The 20,203-nt window shown below is 40.1% G+C and overlaps 1 protein-coding gene across 2 annotated transcripts in view; it reads right to left on the bottom strand.

The window, feature by feature from the left end:
- UTRN (utrophin) overlaps positions 1–20,203 on the bottom strand; it is a 466,391-nt gene that overhangs the window by 79,240 nt on the left and 366,948 nt on the right. For both annotated transcript variants that reach the window (XM_036248256.1, XM_036248257.1), the window contains 3 exons: positions 16,062–16,208; positions 13,646–13,724; positions 10,463–10,523 (listed from right to left, as the gene is read on the bottom strand). In XM_036248256.1, coding sequence (XP_036104149.1) covers positions 10,463–10,523; positions 13,646–13,724; positions 16,062–16,208 — 287 coding nt within the window. The remainder of the gene's footprint in view (positions 1–10,462; positions 10,524–13,645; positions 13,725–16,061; positions 16,209–20,203) is intronic.

The raw sequence follows: 20,203 nt of genomic DNA, 5'->3' as shown, positions 1-20,203 counted from the left end.
TGCCAATGTGGGCCCAGCTGGTGTGGCTCAGTGGACTGAGCATCACCCCATGGACTGAGAGGTCCCGGTTCCATTCTCTGTCAGGGCACATGCCTGGGTTGTGGGCTTGATCCCCAGTAGGGGGTGTGCAGGGGGCAGTGATAGATGTTTCTCTCTCACATGAATATTTCTCTCTCCCTCTAAAAATATAAATAAAAACATATTAAAATTTTTTAAAATAAAAATGAAATGCAAATGTGGGAAAAAGAACTATGTACATTGCACTAGGATAAGACAATTTTGGAAAGAGAAATATTTCTTCTTTGCCATGTGTAGTGACAGATAACACACACTAGGTCAGGCTCTGTAATATTAACTATAGTAATAGCCTATGATTTCAGTGCTCAATTTGTACCAGGTAATCTTCTAAACCAGTGGTTTTCAACCAGTATGCTGCAGGACCTTTTGAAACACGGAATACCTACTAGTGAGGGGCACTGACCTCCTTAGATCATCAAATAAAACAATGACAACATCCAATACAACAACAGCCTTCCAGTGTAAATGAATCAAAATTATTGCTATTTGTTGGCCAGATTGTCAAAATAGATATTTTTTGGTGTGCCGCTGAATTTTAGTAATTAGTTTATGTGTGCCATGAGATGAAAAAGATTGAAAATTGCTCTTCTAAACTCTTTCTACGTGTAAACCTAATCTTTATAACAATTCCGTGAGTTATGTGCCACTATTGCCCCCATTTTTTGCTTAGATTAACTTGTTCAAGGTCACATAATTAGTAAGTAGTAGAAATGGGTTTGAACCTAGGTGGACTGACCATAAGCCTGAGTTCTTAATAGGGAAGTATACTTGCATGATTGAGGTTTTATAATATTTCTGATGAACCTGTCTAACTTTGAACCCATCATTATAATCATCACAAACAACCTCATCTTCCTGGCTTCACTCTCTCCTGGCAAAACCCAAGCATGGATCAGGTCAATTACTTGCCTTCTCCAGACGTGACCAGCTGGCCGTGCATAAATGCAGCTGGAGAAAATCACTCAACAGACACTGATTTTACTCTAAATATTAGACTGCAAACCTCAGATGTCCCACTGCTGACAAGTGTGCTGCCTTGCCTCATCAACTAGCCTTCTCAGACTCCAGACGACAATTTCTACTGCCCTTTGTTTCCCCAAACCTATGTAAGTTTCTCTCCCTGCCTCAGCATCATTTAACTTGATCTCATGTTTTATTAGAAAACCAAAAACAACCAAATTAAAATTCCTTCATCTTCCCACCACCTAATCTACACACTTCTCTCCATCTGCCAGACTGTATTCTTCTCTCCTCCTGTAACCGAGGAATTGTGTCCTCGCCTACCAAAGATCAATTCATTCCAAAGATGTCTTAATAGCTCCTTTACTGCATTATCCACCCCTCTCTCAATAACAATATTCTCAGCATATACACACCTAAAGATCTCCCATCTTCTTGAGACATATATATGAGCGCGCGTACACACACAGACACACACACACACACACACACACACACACACTCACCCCTGCCTGGAACCTGCATTTCCTGTTAGCAATCACCCTCTTCCTCTTCTTCTCAGACAACATTCCTGATTCAGTAATGACGTCCTCATGTCCCATCACTACTCAGTCCGCTTCTCCCCTGAAACTCACCCCAGCAGCGGGATCAGTGAACTCTATACTGTGAGAGGAAGGGCTGCTTCCCTGTCTTCACCTCCTCAGACCTCTCTCCCCAGGGTAGGGAGAAGTAAGGAACAGACAATAAATCTCTTAAGTCAATTCTACAGTGAGAAGTACTGTGAGAACAGCGCAGCCTGCAGAGAGTAAAGTTGACACAGGCAAAAAGCAGGCTCTGTCCACACCCTCCTCTCAGACGCTTCAAAAGTTCTACGTATACAAAGCAGGGCTCCCACACAATCAAGTTTGCAATCAGATAACTAAAGTATAAAGCGTGGAAACAAATTTTAGCAATGAGATGTGATTTATCAGGGTTATATCTTCTTGAAGATTTAAGAGGTGACATTTTCATTTTGGAAATTATAAGCCCATCATTTTTTTTTTTTAATTTTAGGGAGAGAAGGAGAAAGAGACAAGAGAGAAACATCGACGTGAGAGAGACACATCAACTGGTTGCCACCCACACAACCCCAACCAGGGCCGGGGGACAAACTGCAACCGAGGTACATGTCCTTAGCAGGGACCAAACCCGGGACTCTTTGGTCTGCAGGTTGACGCTCTAACCGCTGAGCCAAACCAGCCTGGGCTAATCCCATCATCTTTGTTTCACTGGAGACCATGATATAAGAAGAACACAGTATACTTCCATCGGTAATGTTGATTACTCCTCTGCGTGAGTGTGTGCCTGTGTGTGTATGTATGTGTGTGTGTGTGCCTGTGCGTGAGTGTGTGTGCCTGTGTGTGTGTGCCTGTGCGTGAGTGTGTGGGCCTGTGCGTGAGTGTGTGTGCCTGTGTGTGTGCGTGTGCCTGTGCGTGTGCCTGTGTGTGTCTGTGTGTGTGTGTGCCTGTGCGTGTGTGTGCCTGTGTGGCTGTGTGTGTGTGTGTGTGCCTGTGTGGCTGTGTTGGGGCCCCTGGAAGAGAATGCGGCAGGAGATATAGGAAGCTGTGTGAGGGTAAACCTTGATGTTCCTCTGGTTATATGTCGCTTCAGGAACTTTCACAAACACTTTCTACTCTAGGCTTAGTACTCTAGGCTTTTAAAGGCAAGTAATCCAGGGTTATATAATTTTGGAAACAGAAGTATAAATCTAAGAGAAAACAACCTTTTAAAGTCAACATGTCAAGAACAATAACAACAAAAGAGCTTTCTGCTCAAAATCCAAATAAGATATATGTTCCTAATTGATGACAGAAAGTGTAAAAGCATATGGTCTTCCTTAAAAAATGCCATTAGCGCCCTGGCCAGTTTGGCTCAGCGGTTAGAGTGTCGGCCTGTGATCCAGAGACCTGGGTTCTGTTCCCGCTGAGGGCACGTACCTCGGTTGCAGTTTGTCCCCCGCCCTATTTGGTTGTGTGGGTGGCAGCCACTCGACGTGTCCCTTTCACGTTGATGTTTACTTCTCTCTCTCTCTCTCTCTCTCTTCCTCTCTCTCCCTCCCACTCTATCTGAACAAAAAAATGGAAAAATGTCCTCGGGTGAGGATAAAAAAAAAATGCCGTTAGCTTTTCATAATAATGAAAACACGAGGCAGGAAAACCAGACTGTGCACAATAGATGACCCCAATCTGCTGGCTTCGACTATAAACTGCGCTTCAAACAATTTGCTCTGCGGCAGAGACACAGCCTGCAAAGGGCTGTACCGAAACAGGCTACAGCACACCCCAAAACACAATGTCAAAGTTCCAGGCAATGTTCAGAGAACATTTGTTACAAGACGACAAGACAAGGCTCCTTTGAGTTTATTTTCAAGTAGCAGAATCAGTGCCTGGAATGGTGCCTGGGTGTGAGTGGAGGGACAGGTGATACTTGGTTTGAGGGCACCAAAAGGTGGCCTGGGAGAATCCACACGCACACACTCAGCAAACACAGGGGAGCCTCTATCTGGTGCTAGCTCCATCAGCACCCCCACCCAACTCTACACCTTGTCTCCCCGAGCCCTCGAGCTCAGGACAATCAGCCCATCGGCCAACACTGTCCCCGGCCTGTGCACTGGCCTGGGCGCCCTCTCTGCCCCTGCCTGGGGGTCTGACCTCAGGTTTATGTTCCCACCAGAATTGCTTATCATTGTATCCTTTTAGTTTTATTTTTCTCAATATGTTTTTATTGATTTTTTAGAGAGAGAGGAAGGAAGAGGGAGATAGAAACATCCTTGTGAGAGAGAAACACTGATCGGCTGTCTGCTGCTCCCACCCTCCTGGGGACAGGGCCACAACCTGGGCATGTGCCTGACCGGGAGTCGAACCAGGACCCAGGACCTCTCAGTCCATGGGACGGCGCTCAATCCACCAGGCCACACAGGCCAGGCCGTTTAGTTTGGTTTTTTAAAGCTAATTTGTATCATTTAGCTTTTTTTTTTAAATTTTACTATAGCTCTTTCATTTTGTTTTAAAGGAGAAACTCATTCTTTCTGTGTGTGTGTGTGTGTGTGTGTGTGTGTGTGTGTGTGTATAGTTGTATTGAATCTTTTACTGTATTGTTTCACTTTATAATCAAAACAGAAAAAGATATTCTATTTATTTCACAATTTATTTGATCATTATTACTTCTGTTAGTTTTAATGACTATTTAAAAAATATAATCTTTACAAATTAAAGTACAGATACCACTTTTCTTCCCTTCGTGGCCCCACCGCGATCCTTCCTGCACCTTACGGTTGACTTGAATTAATTGCATCCCTGGCCCTAAACACCAAGCTGTACAGTAAGGCTGACGTGTTATTATAATGCAGTGGAGCTGAGTCATCTACAAGATTCCAAGCCAGAATTCCTCATAGTAATAATAACTCTGGCCCCAGCATCGTAGAGGTAAACGACAAGAAAGGCAATATCTTCTTGAGTCCTGAAATGGTCAATATCTTTCTAAGACCACGTCAACTCCACCGAAACGATCGCAGTAAACCGGACACTGGTGAACGCCCTGGAGGTTGCCCAGCGGTCGGTTCTGGCCGCTGCAGGGCAGGCTGTCTGCGCTGAGTCTCCTGGCCGGCTCGCTGGCTGAGGCTTCCCCCGAGCCCTGGAGGAGGAGTGACCCCGGGTGCTCACATTCTCTCATAACGCAATTCCGTTCTTACCTCCTCGGCAGCAGAGCTGGCCCAGTGAGTTTTAAATATTTATTTTCAATAAAGTCACAGACCATTTCTTGGAAAAATAGACTCTCTTATGCTTCTATTTAATGTATTTCTTTATCATTAAAGCTTCACTTCAGGAAAGTGACTCAAAGTGTGTCCCAAGGGCTCCAGTTAAAAATCAGGGACCAAAACGACACCACTCCTCATCTTGATGAAGCAAGGAGAGAGAGAAGACTCCAGCAGGAAGCTTTTCAGAGAGAACTACATTTCTCGTTCACTGTTAATTACACCTTGGTGTTATGGATTTATTTTGGTCTGGAATAAGCTATCTGTAATCCTTAAAGATAAAATGCTTATGTTCGTTTCTTTTTTTGTTATTATGATATCTATACCTTGGCTAGCTGTGCCCTTTTTGTTCATTTGGCTATCCTATTGCTGCCTCTTTTCTCTGCTCGTATGTAGGAAAGGACTGTTTCCTACATCACCTAAGAGGGGTCCATGGGTTCTCTAAAGAAATAAGCATTAATTCTCTCCTGTAGGCGGCACATATACATCCAGACTAGTATATGCCCTTTATGCAAATGAACAGCACGACTGTATAAAAAACAGCTACTTGTCCTCCAAGATTTCATTTACAACCATAAACTTAATTTTTTTTCAGCAACGGATGGATCAGGGCAGCAGACAGTGTCCTTGGCAGGCAAGAAGGGTGTCTGCAAGAGGACTGCAGGGTCATCCATAATGGCCACCGGAACAGGAGAAGAAAACACGAAGGACATGTCACAAATGGAGGAGAATCTTGATCTAGCTCATAAGGGGAAGTCAGGCTAAGTCAGAGAATGCACGGTAGTCGTGTTTGTGATGCAGATTCATTCATTCTGGTTGATGCACCCGTATTACTAGAAATGTCTGTTTCGAGCATGCGATATGCATTGTCTATATAATCAGAGATTCTGCGTGTGGGGCTGCATCCAGGATTCGATAAAGAACTAAGGTTTGCATTTCGGATTCCAGCGGGGAACGCAGAGCCACAGGACTGTGAGGATGTGAACACGCAGCCTGTCCCGGGACAGTGGTCGCGTGTGCTAAGACCAAGGCTTACTGAGACGCCGCACACTGAGGTTCAGAGAAGACGCCGTGGGGGAAGAAAGGAACATGTGTTTCTTAACTACACCTTACTAAATTCTACAAAACAGCATGGCTTACCAACAGGCTGGACATGTATATGGAACCATCTACTCTAAAAGCCCCCGGGGATCGCCCTGGCTGGTTTGGCTCAGCGGTTAGAGCATCGGCCTGCGGTCCAGAGAGTCCTGGGTTCGGTTCCCGCTAAGGGCATGTACCTCGGTTGCAGTTTGTCTCCGGCCCCGGTTGGGGTCATGTGGGTGGCAGCCAGTCAATGTGTCTCTCTCACATCGACGTTTCTCTCTCTCTCTTCCTCCTTCTCTCCCTCTCACTCTATCTGAAGATGAATGAAAAAAAAAAAAATGTCCTCGGGTGAGAAGAAAGAAAGAAAGAAAGAAAGAAAGAAAGAAAGAAAGAAAGAAAGAGAGAGAGAGAGAGAGAGAGAGAGAGGGAGGGAGGGAGGGAGGGAGGGAGGGAGGGAGGGAGGGAGGGAGGGAGGGAGGGAGGAAATAGAAGCCCCAGAGACCCCTGAGCCAGCTGCGATGACAGGATGGCAGACATCTCCTGACCCCGAGGCTGAGGAGAGGGAACGGAGGGCCACAGTTTGTCTCCTCAGCTCAGAACTGTCCAGATCTGATGGGCAGGACTGTGAAGAACCACACCTTCCCACCTATAGAAAAGCGCCTTTGTCCGTTACCAGACTGCAGGGTAAAATTTCCTTAAGTATATTTTAGTCTCCAGAAATTGGCCTCTAATGGCCCAGAGAAGGCAGTGGGCAGAGCTGGAGAAAGACGGACCTTGTCCTTGGACAGCTGTGGGGCCGTGCCGGCACACAGCAGGTGCCTAATAAATGACAGGCAGTCTGTGGTGCAGGAGAAAGGATGTTTACTTACATTTTCCCCACCTGACGGCTCCTTCCTAAACACAGTCCTTCATCCTACCCACACTTTCCATGTGACTAAAAGTTTCTACCTCAGCAATGCTGGGACTAGGAGGCACTACTGCATAGTGGTCAAGGGTTCAGGAGCTGGGGTCTGGCCCGGGGTCTGGACACGAGCTCTTCCATTTCCTGGCTGTGTGATCTCAAACAGGCCACGTGTACGTGAGATCTACCTGAAAATGGGCACAATGGGAGTACCTGTCCTATATTACTATTACTATTTATTCTGGAAGGTGCAATCCAAAGCTTTTATTCACCATTCCCTTTGTACCTGAAACTCCCTGGACGCTGACTGTCAGTTGAGGAAATGAACAGCTTTGCAAAACACAAACAGACGACTAAAAATTCACAGATAAAGATCTGGCTTTTATGGTAGATCTTTGTATATTGTGGGGGTAGCCAGAAGCATTTCAAAGTTTCCTAAACTGACCAAACAATGAGCTACCCATGGACTCTACTAGAAAAGAAAAAGAACTAGACCAGCTTTGGAACGTCTACCTTAGAGGCAGCAAACATAAGTTAAAGCTATACGTTTCGACATAAGATAGCAATGTAGAGTGTCTATACTACATATACTTCTATATTCCAGCATTTTCTAGGAACAGATGAGTCATGGCACCACTGCAGCACACTTCACAGTATTAACAAAGAATTACCTAGAAAGAGAGAAATGCAGTTGGGAGCCATCAAAGTAAGTTTTAACTAATCTATAAAATTAAAATGTGAAAGAAAAATACTTTGTCTTTCCCATTCTTCTTTCAATCTTCTTGCTACATTCTGAAATTACAGTATATAAAACTGCATACCTAAATACTGAAAATAGCTGGCATTTCTACTTGAATATTACTTTCTTGTTGGCCAAATTAATATATTCTAATATACTCCAGGAAATTCTAATTGCATGAAATTTATGCTAAATTTGTTTTTAAAATTTTCTTCTATTTACTTGTGCAGCCATGCAAAGGGAGGTACATATTAAAAGCCTTTTCATTCATCATTTGTTTGCTATTAAATTGTTTGGGAATTAAATTTGTTTTCATAACAATTCTTCATCTAGAAATACTGGCTCGTGTAATGCTACCTCTCAAGATTGATGTTCTTTCTTTATGAGGAAATGAACAGATAAGTTACACAACAGAGCAAGTAACACAAGAATCTCGTTAAACAAGTTTTCTAAAAATAAGAGAATTCTTTCTATACACATGGGCAGATTTCTAAATATGTGAAAACCATAAAAGACATTTAACACTAAAACTCTACGTATTTCAGAAAATCCAATCTTTTTTTGTCACCAGAGACCTCCATGCCCAGCCCACAGCTCATGTACAACTCTAAAACCTGTGAGAAAATCCAACCTTTCACAAATGATGTTGAAGATGTATTAGATGCTACAATGCTACAGGTCATCATTAAATTGGCCATCAATTTAATGCTGGTTATAATGCTTCAGCCAATGAGATACCAGATAAACTGGATTTTACTCTCCCGGTCTGCCCCATAAAGACACATAGACTGCGTGAGGATATGATCCTGCTAGATCCTACCAAAGCTATAAAAATTTTGAATTAGAGAAATTCTGACTTAGACAATGTAGTTCCCAGTCATATATACCAACCCGACATACAGAAATCCCTTTTAGTGGTAGTGGTAAAATTAAGGATGTATTTTTAAAGTGTCAAGTCAAATAGAACATTGTTGTAGTACATAATCAAACATGAGATTTAATATTGTCTTTATCTAGTTTTAAAAAAAACCAAAAACTGCCTTAATGGATCCAATTTAGATTTTTAAAAAATCAGAGGATACAGGATTCTAGGTTCATTTAGTAAGTTAATTTCCATTCATTTGTATGGACTTCTAGATTGTGTGCAGTACATGTATTAGCTCCCTACTGCTGCTGTGACAAACTGCCACAATATAAACATCTCCTGGGGCTAAGATCTTCTCTGGAGGCTCTAAGAGAGAACTGTACGCCTTCGCCTTTTCCAGCTTCTAGAGGCCGCCTCATTCCTGCTCATGCGCCTGCCTCCATCTCCATGTAATCTGATATAGTCACACCCAGGCCACAGGCCATCTTTGGCCACTGTTCTGCCTATAATAGTATATCAGATCTGTGCCTAAACCTGCAGTATTCAATTCACGTCAATAGTCACCCAGTAAATTAAAATCCTCTAATAATAATATTATTATTACTATTATTCTTTGTAATAAATATTTAAAATAAATAAAAAGTACAGCCCTGGCTGGTTTGGCTCAGCGGTTGGAGCGTTGGCCTGTGGAACAGAGAGTCCCAGGTTCGGTTCCCACTAGAGGCACGTACCAAAAAAATAAAAAATAAAAAAATAACAACTACATTTAGATCAGATGATCACATCTTATCTCAACAGACATGTTAATTTTCCCAGCCTCTGATTTCTTCCCATTCAGGTTTGCACACATTTGACACGTTATCCATGAGTTAATTACAACTCAAAACACTATAAATTGTACACTGATAAAAGTATTAAATTCCCTTAAGAAATGGAACATATATTGCTTACAATACCTGTTAATGTGTTATCACAACATTACTTATCTTTTTTACCGTGAGGCTACAGCTGATACAATAAAAGCGTCATAAGAAAATACTCTTCCAAAAACAGATTTCACACAAACGTTTTTTAGGAAGAGGGTTTTGGAAGAGTGAGTCTTTATTGTTGGCCTGGATTCTGAAGATATCACATGCTGCTTTAGAAAGAACAAAGAGAAGACCTGGCCCAGAGATCTTCACCATCTTGCTTGAAGTCACCCAGCTAATCGGAGACAGATCTCTCGCCTGATAGAGTAAATCAGCATTTCCCTCCCAATTATGATGCTATTCACCTGACACATGAAACAGGGTCAACTATGACTCTTCATCACTTTATCACATTATAAATCAAGAGCTTTGCTAATTTATACCTCAAGGGCTTGTGGACGTTGTATTTTATCATTCTGTCCTATGGCAACCTGTAGCCTAACCCAAAGATAAAAACCCTAAAAAGACCCTGTGTAAATTATACAAAATTTGTAAAATGTTACACACTAAGGACGCGTGTAGTATGTAAAGGACGCGTGTAGTATGTAAACGGGAGAAACTGTCATGTTGACAACAACAACGAAGGATGATAAGTCTAAACTAATATTGTAGATAATATCCATAAATCAAAGGAAAACCTGAAAACAACTTTTTCATGATAAAAACACTTTCTTTTTGGTGGATAAAATGACAAGAGTACAAGCATTTTTGAAATGGATTTTCTGGGAGTAAATAAAAAATACTTTAGAATCAGTACCGTTTGAGCAACATCATTATGTCATGAGTATTATAGAAATTCTGTCATTTCCCCCTAGTATTTTAATACATGCTCTAAAAACAATCAGCTAAACACAGCTAGAGCTTTAACTTGGTAAACTACAGTTACCACTCTGAGTTTTAAACTAATTTTGTTCTAATATTAAATACATATTACCTCCATAAATATGTAGATATATAATTTCCTTCAGATAACAGGACTGAGTTCCACTTTTAAAAGCTTTAGGAGAAGAAAGCCTCATAAGCTATCAACAAAACTCTATTTGCTGGGTTTGTAAAGGAGAATTAAAACACTTACTTGATGTAATAGGGCACTTTGTTATGGGAGATGGATCTCTGCCAGGGCAGCTGGACCGAAGCTGAGGAAACAAAGGGAGGTTACTGGAAACACTGAGAACCCACAGCCTCGGGCCTTGGTGCAAACCAACTGAGCACGTTTACAGCAAAGCCAGTGAGCCTGCTCGGGTTTTGAGCTGGATTCCTATCGTTATGAAATCTGCAAGGCCAAAGAGCCACTTTAAAAGTTCATTGGAACCAAGGAAAGAACAACACAGGTTCAATTTCCAATGCTACCTCTAACTAATTGACCTTGTTAATAAAAAAAAATTAAAAAATTGTTTTATTGTTTAGAGTCAACATAGTTTAAAACTTAGTGCTGTTTGGAAACTATTATATCTATCTATCTATCTATCTATCTATCTATCTATCTATCTATCTGTGTGTGTGTATATATATATATATATATATATATATATATATATAATGTTTTTAATTATACCTGGTATATTCAGATTATAAACTAGATTTCCCAAGACTGGAATTTCCAAATCACTAGAATTTCCAAATCACTAGTAATATTCATTACTTTGCTTTATGTTATATTCACAGGAATAACTATTAAGAACAGATGATATTTAAACAAACTCAATTATATAAATGTTCTTTAAAAAGGGAAATTAAAATAAACATAGGCAAAGGATTGTAAAGAACCAAGACAATTATATGAATAGAAGAATCCCAAAAATGTATTTTCATCTTAAATGTACAGAAAATAGAGTTTCCTATTTTTTTATACTTCACATCACTATGATGGAGACTTTGTGGTTTGTTTTACTGAGATTTTTTTTTTAATAATTCTAGTTACTCCTTATTTATAAAAATATATCATGCCTACATTAAACCAATTATTTTAAGACTTATTTAAGAAGAATTATACATGTGAATCTAGAGCTCTTAAGAAATTTTGCTAGAGGAACTAATTCAAAAAAATAAAACTTCACAACTATCACTAGACTCTTACATAACCAGTTTTCACCAATGATTCTCTCCTGAATTTCATGTCATATTACTACCTTAAAAATACATAGCATTCTCAACTTTGCAAAGCATTTTCAAATATGTCTATTGATAAGGAAGCCAACAAGATATTGAAGCTCCAGTTGATAAGTGAGAAAATAAACACTCAAGAGATGAAATCAGTTGCCCCAGGAAATGGCTGAGCTCAGATGTGATCTCAGGATTTCTGACCACTAGTTCAGCGATTTTTCTATTCAACAGTTCTTCCTCTCTTTATAAGATGTGAGGACTCCTTTCTCCAACTATGTCCATGAAAGTACAAAAAGGGGATGAAAATGTGGAACGAGGTACATTAAATTTCTCATTAGAGCCAACCTCATTTCAGTGTTGGCACCAGGCGAATGGGTCAGTTTCTATTTTGTGCTTAAGTAAACAGGCTCCTTTTATAACCAGGGCTACCATCCAAGGAATATAATAAAGCCAAAAACTCCAAGCAGCAAGGGATAACAATTGTTAAATGTATTAATTGGGATTTTGTTTACACGTCTGGATTCATTTTCATAATTGTTTTGATTTGAATAACTTTGCCCTCCTTGGACTGTCAGTGCTAGATAAGAAAAGGAAATGCGTTTGAGGTTCACAAATTTTGCAATGTTTCATTTCCTAAGAAACATGCGTTTGATTTTTATTATGAAAGAATGGTTGCTAGGTGTAGGGTTTCATCCGTAATAATAGATGAATAATCTTTATAACAGAACTATAAATAGAGTCTCAGTTTCTTGTTAAATTCCTCTTTAATTTGGTCTTAGCACATAGCATTACATTCTGTAAAATTAAGTTTAAGAAATCTGGAGTGATTCATACCAAATGAGTAGACTGCAGACTATTTACTTCATGAACACGGATGGTAGCCAAACTTCAGAAATGTGTCCTGGCACCCAGCTAAGAGAGTAGATCACTCAAAGACAGGCTGTCTAAGGTCTCAGGTGTGTGAACAGGTGGGAGAGGATGAGGGAGGCGGGAGGAGGAGACGGAGGGAGGGCGAGACAGCTTCAGCACTGGGGAGTGTAGGGCAGGAAGCACGAGAAATTACTGATAAGGATTATTCTTGAAATTGTGAAAGAGAGGCCTGACCTTGAATTGAGGTAAAGTAGATTACAAACCACGACAAAAGATTAAAGGAAAATATAACTGCAATCAATTTAGTTGGAAGACATGGTATTATTTCAGTTCTGCCTGTGGTTATAGATACAAAGAAGTTATCATAACTGGGAAAGAGGCTTTGCCCTAACATTTAGACTTCACTTAAATTGAATTAAGCAAATTGTTTCCTTACATGTTTGCCAGAGACAATGAGAGGAACAGAACCGATGTTTGGTGAAAGCATTTCTGAAGAACTGTTAGGTGCTTTGCGCAATTCAGTATGTTTCTCATTTAATTTTCAAGGTGATCGGGGGAAATAAATGTTATCGTAGTAATTGTAAGATAAAGAAATTAACTTTCAGGGATCGCAGGTCTGGTAAAAAGCAGGATTACTAATTTAACCCCAATTTGGGTGACTCTGAATCCTACATTCTCCAGTGTCCTCAGCAGTGAAGGATGAAATCGAAACCCTACTTATTTAGTCCAGATCTCAAGAACAGTCCATAAAATAAAATAAAAAATCAGTTAGAGAATATTACATAAAAATCTACATATGTGGTTTGGCTAAGTGACCAGCGGAAAAGTTAAATATGATTGCAATGAGCCTAATAAATAAAAATCTGAAGTTTTACTTTTAAAGGTACTGGTGCATTTTAAACTAAGAAACACCTTTTATAAGGAGAAAAATTAATTTAGAATCTTAGGATATAAAATTGATTTCTTTATTGTGAAAAAATTCGTAACTTTTGCATATGACAAAGCAAAGATGCTGTGAGCTACAACAGTTGTCATAACAGACGGCTCAGTGGAAAGCCACCGCCAAAGTCAAGTGACTTTGGTCCCACTTCAAAGATGTATCAATTGTGGCCAGGTTATTGCAAATAAGAATCAATAAACAATATTGTCAGAAATGTTAATACATCCTTTTATGTATTTATCTAATATCAGTAAATATACATATAGCAAAGAATATGGCTTCTTGAGTGAAAAAGTGTGCTGATTCATTCATTTAATGAGATCAGTCAAGCTTATTAGTACTTACTAGAGAGAAAATGCTGAGAAGATGGTCCAAAATCTCGATGGGCTTCCTGGAGCTGTTTAAGGCGATCGTCCACAGAAACCTGCATATCACACCCACAAAATAATGTGATTTCTAAACAATAACGTTAATAATGCCCTTCAGTATTATCGTAAATGATGCTACTGCCCAAGATATGATTGCTTGTACAGACTCCATCTCCATGTCTGAAATCAAAATCCTAAAATGAAAGTAGATTCCTTCTGGCACCAACTAACAGCAAATAGTGCCAGGCACGCTTTTAAGCAATTTATATGAATTAACTATTTCAATCCTCACAATAACCATATTAACATTACTTATCATGATCACCATTTTACAGGTGAAGACACTAAGACACACAGATGTATCATAGGCACCTCATTTGGTGCCAAAATCCATGCCTTTACTGTCACCCTACACTGCCTCGGAAGCAGGAAAGGTTGGATACATCTTCCATTAAGATGTGGCCACGGGGTCGGTGGCTACTCATCTCTTTTGTAAGAAAGACGGCAAAAAGTGCTAGAGGGAGCAAATGAAAGTCTAAAGTAGTCCCAGGGAGAACATAATAGATAAATAGAAAGATGGCTGAATTAGATGACAGAGGACAGAGACTAGGTAGATAGATGATAGAGAGAAGACAGATGAGTAGGGAATACCTTATTTTCCTCCATGTTTGTGTCCAATCATCTCAATTTGTGGGTATTCATATGCCAGCAGATTAATACACTATGTATTTGTTCACACACATTACATGGTTAACTCTCTACATTATGAAAATGCAAAGAGGTGGGACACTGTGAAACTACTGCCAATCAATGACAATTGCACAAAGGCTACTGACATTTCCATGTCCCTTTCCCTGGTCTTCGCCTCGGCAGGGCGGGGAAGCTGTTCCACTTAGATGGCCCGCCTCCTTCTCGCGGCCTCTGAATGAAACACGTAAGTCTCACGTAAGTCTGTGGCTCTCCGGGCAGCTTTAATTTCCCCTGACTGGCTGTTCAAGTTGCGTTAGCAAGTACTTTTTTTCATCAAGGCCAAAAAAACATTCATCTGCCACACTTTGCATTTAGGAGGAGAAAACAAGATCCTCCTTCTGAAATTTAGCAATGTTGTCTGGCGGCATAGGTCCCCCCACTCCCTTATTCTACCAGCAACTAACATCTGGGTTCTAGCAGTCGCCAGGCTCAGAGATAAGGAAGACAGAACACACATCCTCTTTCAAACATAACACATTCTCTGAGTAGTAATCTTTGTAGACAGTGATAACAGAAGCAGAATGGGAAAGAAATCAAGATGGACCATAGGAATCACTACATAAAAAATGAGGAATTAAGGAAATAAAGCACAAGAAAAAGGAGTATAGGTCAAACATTTCTGTCTTCCACTCACTAGAAAAGCACATTTGAGTTTAACATATCCTACCTTACTCATCCCAGACTAATTACTGCCTTACTCTTTCAGAGACAGAAAAGACTGTCTAATACTATACAACTCATTTCATACCACTCAGTTTCACGAAGAAAATATGAATCCACTGTGTGTTTCAATGCTTGAATGAATTCAGGAAACCTATTATACCTTTAAATGTCTCTGCATGCCACCTCAAAGTTACATATGTATCTTATTAAATATCACATTATAGGCTAGGATATTGAGAGAAATTAGTAAGAATTATTTTTCAATCTCGAATTATTCTGCTAATTTTCAGAAAAGAAAAAAAAAGATTATTCTGATTCTTGGGAACTAGCCATTGAATGTGACAAAGCTCCACGAAGATGGGCCAAAAACTACTGATTGGCATGGGCAGTGGTTTGCAAATGCTGATACCTAGCAATACTCGAGAGGGTTCTTCTTGGGTTGGCTCTATTAAATCTGGGACAAGGAAGTAAGATCTATTATGGCAACTAAGATCTCAGAGCTAAAGGGAAACATCTTCCATTAAGATGTGGCCACAACAGTATTGCTTTGTTGGCTGGAAAAGTTGGGAAAGACCCTAAGAAGCACGGGGTTGGAATAAGAAGGATGGAGAGTCCTTAACTTTTCAAAAGAAATAAAAAATACATAACTAGAGTAAGAAAAATGACTGCTTTATAAGCCATTATGGGGAAAATGTTTCTGTGATCTAGCATACGTTTCAATTACTGTGATTTATTTGACCTTTTTGCAAATTTCTACAAATATCATAAGAACAGTACATCAAAAATGACATTAAAACTTATAAATAAATGAGGCCTTTGAGGTCAAGATACTGAAAGACGACTGATGTCACATGCTACGAATCCACGATCAAATACAACCAAGAAAGAAAGAAGAAAAACGATGGTGCGTGGTTGAATAGGTATGGTTTAAAGACCCACCAAGGTCCAAACCTGGGTTAGGAAGAGGAATAAGCTGATACCTGCAAAAGTTTCCATCGCATATTCAGATCATCCAGCTGGCGAGACATCTTCAGGGATGGGTGCAGGTCAAGTGGGGACAGCTGACTCGATAGGTCATTCACTGTTTTCACTTTCAAGTTGATCGGAGCAATTTCTTCTCGGAAGGCCTGGAAGACACGGACAACAATCATGTCGTCAGAAAAGAATCTAACCAGGGGTAGTATTTGGAACTTTCCTTCAAAGAAAACGGCAAGGTCAGCGGAGAGGCCAACCACAGTTCCTCAATCAACAGCTGCCTCAGTTCAGGTCGTCAGCAACCAAGACCACCAGCTAAAGGGTCTTCCTTGATGCGGCAGACAAACTAAAACGGAACGTGACGAGAAGACTTATAATGCAGGCACATATTAGTGATTATGTATTTCCTTCAAGTGTTTCATTACAGGCTATTCAGTCTGAAAAACACTTGTCATTATTATTGACCCTGCTTCTGTCTTTAAATTTCTTTCACATGTTCGTTCTATTTTCTTTCTATATATGGCCACCTTAATATTTTTTCTCACCTGATGCAATAACTTAATTTTAACAAGTTTCCACTTAAAATGAAGTTTAAACGTGGCCAGTAAAAACATCTTCCTTAACCACAAAACCTATGCCTACATATACTGGAGAGGTAAGGTAGTCTCTTCCAAAAACACCCAGGATACCGTGGTTAGAAGCGGGGCAGGAGAGGTAGGGAAAAGCGGTCAGTGAGGCTTAGAACCGACCATGCCGCCTCTGGCACGTAAGCGCTGGGATGGGTTGGGATGGGGAGTGTATGTGAAGAGGGGGCAAAAAACAAAACAATTGGGGCCAATGACAGTCACATGTCCTGTGAGAGCCACAGAATAACGAAAACATTACATTTTTTCCATTCTCCACATTTTACCTGACTCTATGCTCGCATTCTCTTTTTCCAACAGTCTGCCTAGAACCTTTAAGACTCAACCCCGGTGCCCACCCATGTGGCCCATTTCTGAAAAGATTTCCCTGAGGCCCCTTCCATGGGTTCCCCAGCGCTCTCTCCACCTTCTCAGCCCAGCCAGGACATTCGGCTAGCATGTGTCTAGACACACAAGCTGGGTTTTATAGTGGAGGCCACTCTGATTGTTTGGTGCCATGCCATCCAGTTGTTATGTATTTTTAAAAATATGTTTTTAGTGATTTTTTTAGAGAGAGAGGAAGGGAGAGGTAGAAACATGGATGTGAGAGAGCTACATCGATTGGCTGCCTCCTGCACGCCCCCTACTGGGGATCAAGCCTGCAACTCAGGCATGTGCCCTGATGGGGAATCAAACCCAGACCTCTCAGTCCATGGGACAATGCTCAAGCCACTGAGCCACACCAGCTGGGCTGTTATGTATTTTAAACATCATTCCTTATCAGAGCTCTCTGAGTGCATGAAATTATAAGCATCCATATTCTTAACGTCCCCTGTGTAGAATGAAGCTTCTTGAGACAGACGCCTGGTGGTATTCAGCACAAAGTCTACAATACACGAGGGGCAGAAACCCTTTCTATTGACAAAGGCCCCCAGAAAGGATACCTGAGGCAAAATTAAGCCACTATGGAATGGGGAACAGAACTGGATTCCACAAACAGAACTGAACATTTTATTTTATTTTATTGTTTTGGTACATCACAAGATTAGGTTTAACCATGTACCAAACTTAACGTACAGGTCTTAGGTGTGGTAACAGCCTATTAGCATCGATCCTCAGGTGTTACTGCTACTGCGATCGCTGCCCCTTAAGAGGCTGGGCAGATGACCATGAGCCCCCTTCTTCTCCTCATTCATCCTCCAAGATTAATGAAATAACATATATTGCAGGGCTTTGGGGACTATAACATCTTATTAAAACACGACAGGTATTAATCTGGCTTCCTCCTTATGAGCATAAAATCAAAGCCCCTTTGACGTTCCCCTTCTTCCTTCTCTGCTGCATAACTTTTCCAGTCACCCTACACAACTCTCCCTTACATAACGTAGATAGGCTAAAAGGAACCATTATGATTGATAAACATCAAAATAGTCTAAGACTCTAACTATATTTACAAAGAAATTAATGTATGGAAATCAGAAAAGATGCTTTAGTGTTCCAACATTCTTGAACATGCCCGAAAGCCCCACAGAGAAGCTTAAGGTGGAGAGTCTGAAGGGACAGATCTGGAGCCAGAGTTGGAGTGAAAAACACAGACGGTGGAGGCAGCAGTGTGTAAATCTGAAACAGTGAATCTGAATGTCAATGTGCCGAAGGTAAGAAACATTGTCAGAACTTCAAAGACATCGACATTGCAACATCCAGCGACATTGCACGCAAAGACATGCGAATTGCTGGGAAGCGAAGAAAGAAGGAACTCAGAGTTGTGATTGTTCTTCTCCGTGGCCGATGTCAGACAGTGCGCACACAGACAGACACACAGACGCAGTCCAATGAGAAAAGCAGAAATATGATCACAAAGACATTTTGTGAACATAGCAGAGGCCTAAAGAATTAGTCACTGAAACAGAAACATGGGACAGAGGGAAGTGGGGGGTAGGGTAGGGAAAGAAGTTTTTTCAGCCTGGACTTTGAAGAGCCCCTCAGATTCTGTCTGAGAATACCTACCAAATTCAAGGCTTCAAGCTTTCTTCAGCTGTGGTTTTAATATTATACATAAATATTCCCTCCTTGAGTACCTTGGAGGACTCAAGAATTTTAATCAGCTTTTAATATCTTTATTAAGTACCCAAATGTAGGTATTTAAAATCAAAAATGAAATGCTAGAAAATACTCCCAGATTTATATAATTTTAAATGACTAGTTTTCCCACAAACGATGATAAAAATGTTTAATTAGATTATAACATTAAGACAAATTTTTTATTCTTCCAGAACAATAAAAGTTTTTAATTTCTCCTCTATAAAGATAATGTTTTTCTTTTACGAGCCATAGGTAAAAATATGAAAAGACATACAAGGACGGTAGGTTTTGTTTCTGTTGTGGAGGTCAGGTGTTTTATGGCTATAAGAAATCTCTTAAGGAAGTTTATATTTTGGTTTGTATGAGCTTCCAAATTAAGGAGCTTGAAATAAAACACGTTTTTAAATGGTTTCAGATCAGCCATGTGTCTATTATAAACAAGCAATTTATCATGATCTGGCTGTATTTTCCTATAGGAGAAGAAAAAATCTATGTGGTCTTCTTGCTGTAAACATCGAAACATCTGCTCAAGTTGAAGGCGCTGCCCAGCAGCTGCCGGCAGATGTGAGCCCAGCCTGGCCTCCTATCAGGAGGTGTGCATTAGGCAGATATGAATGACAAGGTAATTCTATGGAGTTAAAATTACTTGATTACCCCAAAGATTTAGTTTCCCACTTGCTTTGGCATATTTAACAATATTTAGCAATAATCAGTACTTATTTTCATCTGCCTATAGGTTCCATGCGGTTTGGGGTATACTTTGGAACACATGTAAAACACCCCAGACTGTGACTGAATAAGACTTGGGGTTTTCTTTTCTATTCCTTTTCTAATAAGATGTTAATGTATTTTAATCCACAGTTTATTCCTTTCTCTTAAATATTAATTGTAACTTTCCTAGCTTTCCACGTGAGCAGAGAACTGAACAAAAGGATTTGGATGCAGCGGCGGATAATTTATTTAATCAAATGGAATTAACAACTCCAAAGCTTTTAGGCCTTTAATAACCTGATAAGACTTTTTATTTTCATCCAACACTAATCATCCTATATTAAAAAGTGATACTTTCAAATTCAAATGGATAAATCTTCCTCCAAGAGGCATTTTGCAGTCCAAAAAAACATAGTTTTGTAAGCCACAGACTTAAAGCTCTTCAGTATTTAAAACCATCTTTTAAAATACAAGAAGTAGGAAACTCCTAAGAAGCTTTATTTTCAGTTGGTTATTTTAAACTCAGATCAACCTATGGAAATAGGTTTTATAGGATACTAGAGTTGTAGGGAAAAACCTACTTAATTCATAGGGTGGCTAGAAACTTAATGTATATTTAAAATGAAAGACAGCAGGCACCAATATTATTTTAGTAATAATATATTTTAAGTTTAAAATGTAACATGTAACTTTTAAAGCTTTGAATGTAAATGCATGAGCAAAACTGTGGT

This window comes from Molossus molossus, unplaced genomic scaffold (genome assembly GCF_014108415.1).
Source record: "Molossus molossus isolate mMolMol1 unplaced genomic scaffold, mMolMol1.p scaffold_m16_p_8, whole genome shotgun sequence".
Classification (NCBI taxonomy): Eukaryota; Metazoa; Chordata; class Mammalia; order Chiroptera; family Molossidae; genus Molossus; species Molossus molossus.
This window is presented reverse-complemented; position numbering and strand designations above follow the sequence as displayed.